General features: G+C 40.9%; 1 protein-coding gene and 1 long non-coding RNA gene across 2 annotated transcripts; one reads left to right on the top strand and one right to left on the bottom strand.

Moving 5' to 3' along the window:
• Window positions 1-391: 391 nt before the first annotated feature.
• On the bottom strand, window positions 392-1642 carry c13h15orf61 (chromosome 13 C15orf61 homolog). The gene is made up of 2 exons (XM_057051884.1): window positions 997-1642; window positions 392-903 (listed from the first exon to the last, which is right to left on the bottom strand). The coding sequence occupies exons 1-2, from the start codon at window positions 1337-1339 to the stop codon at window positions 776-778; spliced, it is 471 nt and encodes a 156-aa protein (XP_056907864.1). The 5' UTR covers window positions 1340-1642; the 3' UTR covers window positions 392-775.
• Window positions 1273-2510, top strand: LOC130536184 (uncharacterized). The gene is made up of 2 exons (XR_008953303.1): window positions 1273-1413; window positions 2224-2510. It is a non-coding gene; the product is annotated as an uncharacterized LOC130536184 (long non-coding RNA).
• Window positions 2511-8467: the final 5957 nt, after the last annotated feature.

Raw genomic sequence — 8467 nt, 5'->3', positions numbered from 1 at the left:
CTACAGTGCAAGTCTGCCCTGTCAGCAAAGCACATTACCAGAAATCAAAGAACAGACAGCCCGAAGGAAGAGATGTAGATGACTCTTCACAAGGGCCACGCTTTGGTAATTACAACCTATTTTATGCACCTGTCTCACTGCTGTATTTTTTTCCAGACACAATTGACTAGCTGTTGTTTGGAGTGATCACTAATTTAACTTTAAATAAATGACCCAAAGTTATTTAAATTCTTGCATTTCTCTGAAGGTTAATGAAACAGAACTAGCAAATAAACAATGTACCACCTGATTTAATAGTGATGGTTGAGAACAAGGCTGTAAATATCACCCGACTCACTAACAACACTCCATCCAATCAAGTGTGGCGGACCTTTACAAAAACCCACTATCATTTCAGAAGTAATTGATTTTGATTTATTTCTTACATATATAATGTTTTTAGTGTGTATTGACTTTAAAAATACAGCCTGGACATAGATGTAGCATCAAAGAGTCATTTCTTAGAGAAATCCTAAACTTTACATTAAATATTAATAGAGGGACCTTTATGTTGAAGAAAGGATACTGTCAAGTATTATATGTCAGTATACAAATGTGCATAACTGACTCCAGCTTTGCTCCAACTTTTAAATCCTAAATAATTGAACACAAAATAACTGTCAAGACAATAGCAGCAATAATGACGGTCACAAGATCTCCGTGCCGATATCTCAGGTTATTAATAGAAGGGCATGGATGACAACAGTTTCTTTAAGGGAAATGTTTTCGCCGTGGTTTAGTATTGTGCACCTTCATCCTCTTTGTAGGCAAAATAAACTGTGACAGGTCCAGCACTGGTCTGCACTGTTTCTGTAGCTCCCACGACCATCCAGCAGCCAATGCCATAAGCCAAACAAGGGATGCCTGCAATAAAAACCATGGCAATTAGTTTTGATTGTGCTTTCAAATATATGTGTCTATGTAGTAAAAGATGGAGGAATAAACGTGGTTACTCACCCAAATTAATGACTTTCAACATCGTGAAAAACCTATCCTCAAAGTCCAGGTTCTGAGCTGGCGCTTTGGAACAGTGATATTTTATAAAGGGGAAACAGCCTGTTCTCAGGATCTGGTAGTTGGAATCCTCGACCCTCCAGTTAAAGTTGGAGAGTCCGAACTGGTCATTATGGACGGAGGTATAGCGGACACAGAAGGACGTCCACGGGGGGAGTTTACGCTGCAGCAGGTGGCAGGTCAGCACCTCCGAAGCAGCTGGACGCGGACCTGTCCTGCCGACTGTGGTCGGGAATAGGGCGACCTTCAGAAAGACGTTGTGCAGCTTCCTCAAAAATTCCTTCATCACTTACATATATACTTGGAGTTTGTTCTTCCTACTTTACCATCGTCTCTGCGCACCAGCTTTGATGCCCAGAGGTAAAATATTACGGCACACAACACGTACCGTCCGTGAGCAAGGAATTGTTAATGTCAGCTTAGCACCAACAACCTTAAGACAAATGAGGTAAACACATACTATACTATAAAATGCATATGGCTACAAGTTTAATACAATCAAATATAATCGCTTTCGTCAAGATAATGAGACAGTTTGTCCTGATGTTTGCTCTGAACTGGTCCTTCTTCTAATACCATCCGGGTAGAAACAGAACGCCGCGCTACAGTTCCTATAACGCCACTGAAGATTGATTTTATTTATCTGGAACCTGGAATTTGCATTAAATTTACAGCCAGACACTTTATACAACATTGATTTAAAAACTCATCGAAATTAGCATTTGTGCGTCAATGTTTTACATTTCTAGCACTACCAGAGGAGGATGAGCAAACTATTATTGCATTGATATTTTACTTTAATTTTAATGAACTAGAACTTTTACTGAATACGATAATAATGATCACAATGATTTATAATATTATTGCATTTTCAAATAAATTACATCATGACCTTTTTAAGGTTATTTAGTACACATCTAAGAATAAGGTTTATTCTTCACTTTTACATGCTGTTTCAAAAAGATATCAATGATAAACAGAAGTTTTTCGATACATAAATAAACTTAGAAGGCAAAGAACAAAACTAAAATTAATTCAATACTAGGTCCGAGAAAGCATTGCACTCAAAAACGAGGCTTCACTGAATCCACGATTTTCATTAAACAGACAAGAACAGATCGTTAAGTCATTAACACGGTCACTTCAAATTGGTTTCTCCTTTCATTTTAGATGCTGATATTTCCTGATGAATAACTGACAGATTCTGAGCAAAGGTCACAGGAGCTCCCTCGAGATCAGTGGAGATGGTCCTATTAACGACATCCCAAACAAACGAGTTCACTAATGTTCCCCATGTCACCTCCTAAGAAACAATCACCTTGTTCTTCTTATAGTGGTGCTTAAATGAAACTTTCAGCAGTGAACATCTCCAGTCTTCAGGGTGATGATCACAGCTTGATTTAACTGTTGCAACATTGTGTAATCTAAAGGATTCCAGTGATAAATATGTTAAATAACCTTGTGCTTAAATTTGTAACTACATTTACTAACTCAGAGGTGGCATGTTAATCTGCTGAAGCAAACAAATTCATTCGCAGTGTGGGGAGTGATTCGTACCTGTGAATATTCTGATTTTAGATCCACTCTTAGATACCACAAACCACAGTTGAAGTTGTAAGTTTCATTTTTGGACATAGAAAGCAGAGTGAAAGCAGCAATGTGAGACATCTATGTTGGGGTTTTGACTGATTCTGAAACATCTAATTCAGAAACAGAGTTGCCCCTTAATCTGATGAAACAATACCACATGAAGAATTACATTATTACATAAATCTGTTGCCATAATATGGAAAGTGAAACCTGGTGGACAACTGCAGAGGATTTAACATCGACAGCCTGTAAGAAAGAAACAGAAACGTAAAAAGAACAGTCATTTTTATAATCAGGTCTGATGCATAATGAAGCTGTGTGTGTGTGTGTGTGTGTGTGTGTGTGTGTGTGTGTGTGTGTGTGTGTGTGCGTGCGTGCGTGTGCGTGTGCGTGTGTGTGTGTGTGTGTGTAGAGCAGAGATGGCTGAACCCTGCACACATATCCTTAGGGTCACTTTTAGAATGCACATGATTAGCAAACAGGATGACTGTGGGGCACATGTGGAAAACTGTTGGGCTTTTCTTAATTAACTGCAGGGAGGAACATTAATGTTTATCAAAGACACACAAGTTAAGCTTTATCACACAATGCTGCTGGACTGATAGAGTTTTAAATCAGAAACAGAAAAGGTTAAAGGAGCGCTCGTCCCATAGGAACAGAGCCAGTCTGAGCATCTTTATGTCAGAAGTCACACTGGACAGCTTGATTAATTAAAAGTGGCAGGGCTCAAGTGGATAAAAACGTTTCCGGTTTGGGGACAAAAACACAAGTCTTAAGCCCCCGTGTGCTCGGGAGATCACCCATAACTCGCTGTGATCGTTGTGCGTTCACGGCTGTCAAACCCAGGACCCTCACACAACAATAAAAGTGTCCAACAGGGATTTAATTGTGTTTGTAATATGCAGGGCCCAAATGATGGCCACTGCTGAAGCCATTAACCACTGCAATGGCTTAACTGCTGCACTGATGCGCCAGGCCACCAACTAAATGAATGTTTGATAAAATAATACAAGTCACAGATTAACAAGCGTAAACTCAGGCACACTGCGAATAAAGGAAGCCTATTGTTTCAGGCCTGGCACCAGGTTGATGAGGTGTTCAAGCATGCAAACACATGCATAATGAAAATGGTATGAATTATTAATGTGTTGATTATTTAGTCTCATCTATCAAAATGATAATGAATTCAGCACCTAAACGCCAATTGAGCTCAGTGCGTAATTACAGTATTTAGTTGCATTTAAGTAAAATTAAGATCTAATGGTTGATCTACGGCGGTGGTCAAAACATCGTCTAATTTACCAGAAAAAACAGTTAGGTTTTAGATAAAAGTCTATCTTAATTTAATCAAAATAAATAATTTAAGATTGTTAAAGAAATGTAATAACTGTTATTTAAAGTAGCAGTAGTAGTCGCATATGTATATTTAAAAAATAAAGTGTTCTTAGGCTGTAATCTGATGGTCACACTATTCCTTTTCGGCTAGCCCCAGCACTTCTGAACAGCTCGTCCAGCGATTCATCCAGCCTTCCATCAGCTTCACAAACATCTGGGTCACGACCAGTTGGTCAGTGTATGGTCCAGATCAATCACCCAACACCTACAAACACAACACCATCACCTCCATGTTGCAGCACAGAATAACACACACTATAAACCTATTAATTCCTATTTAATCACAAAACGGAGCATCAAAGCATCTCACCCCCCAATCCTTTCAAAGAGCAGGTTCAGCACCCCGCAATCCTCGCAGCGTTGACCACAATGACAGGCAGGGGAAAGGAATTAACTGTGTTTATTCCTTTGGTTGAGTCTGCAGTGGATTGACACATGTAAAAACTAGATCTTTCCCTGAGTATTTGAATTCCCGTAGCCTTAGGCAAGTTTGTTTGGCTCAGTTCTGATGAGAAGCAAAGTTCAGATATGGTAAATGGCATCATTATAAGTATATTAAGGGGTCAGGTATGGTCATAGCCTTCTGCTTAAACAGGGCTAATTTCCTCAATAATAACCTAATAATGTTGCCCTCTATTCAAAAGAGGCAAATAAATCATAAGTGAAGGAGTTGTTAATAACTAAGTGGCAGTCGGCTGCCTCCTTTTGCTGTTCGTATTTGTCAAAGTAAACGCTGCTGCCAGCACATGCAAATCGCTGGCAATCTGCAGCCTGCAGTGGCGATAATCTGAGCACTTTATCTCCACCAGCATATTTCTGATATTCCAATATGGGAGACGGAGACCATTTATTTTCATTAACACAAGGATCTTGACGATTACGTTCGAAATTAGTTGTTATTGCAGATGAATTCCAAATAACTACATATGTCCCAATTTCAAGTCTGTTAGGCTTAGGATTCCATTTTGGGTTCAAGACCGCAGAAATAAATGCATGAATATTTGATCCCTGTTTAATGAACAGACGATTTTATTTTGATTTGTTGTAGGCAACCGAGGACGCTGCATTTTTAGAACCGACCCAGACCCAGGAAAAGGGAAAAATGCCTAACATTTAAGGGAAATATTAGCGTGGTCTGTCCATCCAGACTTGGTGACAGTTTGCGTCCCACCGTTTTGCCTGTGCAGCTAACCCAGGTTTGATGTTTGTCCCTCGGCATCAGGCTAGTTCAGACCTGTGCAATGGACAGACTCCACCATGCCATTCACATGACTCACTAAAAAAAAATGTACTCTGATGTCTCATTGTCGCTCTTTACAAAGCCGTAGGAAATGTAAGCCTTGATTGTACCTGTTTTCTATTGCCTTGCATTTTCATTAAAAAGCCCGATGCTGCAGCTGGGGCCCCGCTGCTTTACAATGTGAAGAAAGACTGCAAGGGCAAACATATGTGACCCACTTCTTCCCATCAAATAAAGTAGGCAGCTTTTAGCAACAGGTTTGAATCTAAATTGATGTTTAAATCCAGACAGGTTTGCCCATGTGGCTCTCTTCTGTCTGAGCTGTGTGTGGAGAGATGGTTTAAAATCTGCCTTTGGTGCTCCTGCTTCTATTGAAGGATGCAGACACATACAGGTTGAAGTCCTTATAGTCTTCTTAATTATTCTGTCACTGAATCCCATTCAATTTTGGGTCCACATTAGAGCTGGAAATTAATTCTGTGGTATTCAGGGTCTATGATGAAATTGAGAAATTGCACATTTAGTCACACAGTAATCCACTTTAAATGCATAATAAACTGTGACCTCAACGCAAATGACCCAAGATACACTAATATTAATGCTCAATTTTTGAAAAAATATTACATTTTATGAATAATTTGCAATAAGTGAACAGAGATTTCTCCCTCTGTCTTAATCTAGTTCATAAAATACCCCCCTCTAGTGGCAATCACGACCTTAACACTGAGTATATATAATAGCACATACTGTACAATTCCATTTTTAATTGTGATGACATATGATGGTTTTGTTGAAATAAAAACTGGCTGGGGGTGCATTGTCCAAAATAGGATTTGCAGGTTTAGTGCGCTATATAAACAAAGCATTGCATTTCACAGCTCTGGATCAATAAACAATCAATGTCGCCACATGTTACAAGCGGGGGTTAAATCACCATCAAGCAGTCCATTTCCAATATCATAAATCATCAAGGTTCAAGAAAAAAAAAAAATCTAAATCCTGACAGATGAGTTGCGGCTTCATTGGCTTCTCTTTATAATAACAAGGGGGAGGGAAAAAAAAGTCAGTGGACCACTGCAGGTAAACAGCCAGGGGGTTAAACACTGACACGGCATCCCCGAGAAGCTGCCAAATCACTTTAGCATGACCTATTGTCTGAACGACGGGAGCCTCCGAGTTTCTCGCCATTGTAAGGTCAAAGGGCAAGCTTTAAATGGTGGAATCAGTGTATGGACACAATAAGAACTGACACTTTATTAGATGGCCCCATGACACATTTGGTCCCTGCGCCCGCTGTTTGCCTTGGCTGTTTTCTAAATCCCAGGGGAGCAGTAGGGGAGGCACCTATATGGATCCGTGAACCAACCAAAAACATGGATCACTTTCACCAGCTTGATGAGATAAAAGCTCTGTGTTACACCAGCCAAGACTATACTCATACTGAGAGCTGGAACACTTCTTTCTGTCCCGCGTTCTCACCTTCTGCTCCATGTTTTTTGTGAGGAAAAGGTAACCACAGAGACGTAACCACCTTCCACAGAGACGTAACCTCAGACCTGGACCCGTATGCGTACAGAGGGAGCGTGACGTGCCCTCTGTGTGTGTGAGTGTGAGGTCTCTGAATGTACAGATGTCTGAAAAACAAGGGGGAGGGTTGAGTTCCGAGCAACATGGTGCCCTAACCTCCGGGCTCCAGCAGCGCTGCCGTCAGACAATGTCTGACCAGGCGAGAGCAGAGCTCAGCATCCGAAACCATCCCAGCCGGCCGGTGTCGGGAAACCTATTTCATTCCCTGGTTCACATCGGGACACACAAGAAGCAGAAGGAACAAAAGCCAACGCTGTTTTCTGCAGATAGCTGACCTTGCTGGAGGAAGCAGGCCCAGCTGGGATGGAAGGGGCTTTTAGCAGGATATGCGTGAGGGGTTTCATCTAAAAGTCTTTACATTGCAGATTTTTGCAGAAGGAATAATAATAATAAGCTGAATACATTTGCGACGTCCTGAGTTGATGAGGGTTGATCCATACGTCTTCTGCCCTCTTTGATTAAAGTCTCCTCAATATTTGAACCACCGGACGAAATCCAGACGACTTCCGTCGCCGCTTGTTATCCTTGAGACTTTTGGTGGCTGTTCAATTTTTGGCTTGTGCGTCTGAGGGAGACTGCGTGTCGGGCTGCGTCTGAGTGACAGCCTATTATCAGAAGGCCTCGAGAGTCTAATGGCTTTAACTCACAGCCACAGAGACAGCACCTGCCTTTAATAACAGCCTTCTCCACGCGGCAGCTGATGAATGACTGAACTGAGCCCATCTATCCGCCGATCAATCAGGGTTTGACCGCGATCAATATCACACTTGTTTCTGTAAGTAGGAAATGCTATAATGGGCTGAACTCTTAATTATATTGTTAATTTCTATTTTGGGGGTTTAGGTGGTAATGTTAAATCTAAATATTTTTGCTGTGCTGTTGTTTTTGGGGTTTTTCAACACGACATTTATTAACTAAACTGTGATAACTGCACGATGTGTCCAAGGGTTATCTTTGAAATAGTCGTTCTATATGGAAATTTATTCTGTGGTGCACTATTACGGTGAAACTTCATTTCACAATGTAAAATAAAACGAGTGAACCCTGCAAGAAATCTAAGTAACATTTGAATGAATGTAATGTCTTTGTTTTCCCTACTTCTATCCAAGGATTTACTACGTTTCCAGTATGTGCTGTCTGGCTTCGCTGGAGACGCCAGGGCAGACTTTGCTGTTTAAATTCAAGTCATGTACCAGCCATCATCATATTCAAGTACTGTACGAGGCGAGGTCAAATGCTACACAGCGGTTCCCCCTTATACAAACCATAAAGCACACAATGGTGCGGCAAAAAGTGTAAGGGAACGGTTGTCATTTTCAACGGAAGAGCAGGCTCACCCCGGGACTTTGCCTTTGCAGTTCAAAGAAACAGCAGGCCAGTAAGGAAAGAAACAGAGGTATTTTGCAATAAATTATTTGGACTTAAACTGTGTACAGAACCCTGTGATAGGATTCAAGCTTTGCTTGGTGTCCGCATAAAGCTATACAATCGGGCCATAAATAAAACAGATGCTGCGCCGCCTCTTTGATTGCGGTTTCATCTCCCCATTACAAGGAAATAACTGAGAAAAACCGGGGAGATGTCTGCAGCTTTGTCCCAGCA

The sequence above is a fragment of the Takifugu flavidus genome, chromosome 13 (assembly GCF_003711565.1).
Source record: "Takifugu flavidus isolate HTHZ2018 chromosome 13, ASM371156v2, whole genome shotgun sequence".
NCBI classification, from domain to species: Eukaryota; Metazoa; Chordata; class Actinopteri; order Tetraodontiformes; family Tetraodontidae; genus Takifugu; species Takifugu flavidus.
Note: the sequence above shows the minus strand (reverse complement) of the source record. Positions and strands in the feature narration are given on the sequence as shown.

Coding starts and splice junctions, on each gene's coding strand:
- c13h15orf61 (XM_057051884.1), bottom strand. CDS start 1,339: ATGAAGGAATTTTTGAGGAAGCTGCACAACGTCTTTCTGAAGGTCGCC. Junction 904..996: donor GTTGAAAGTCATTAATTTGG/GTGAGTAACCAC, acceptor TTTTTATTGCAG/GCATCCCTTGTTTGGCTTAT.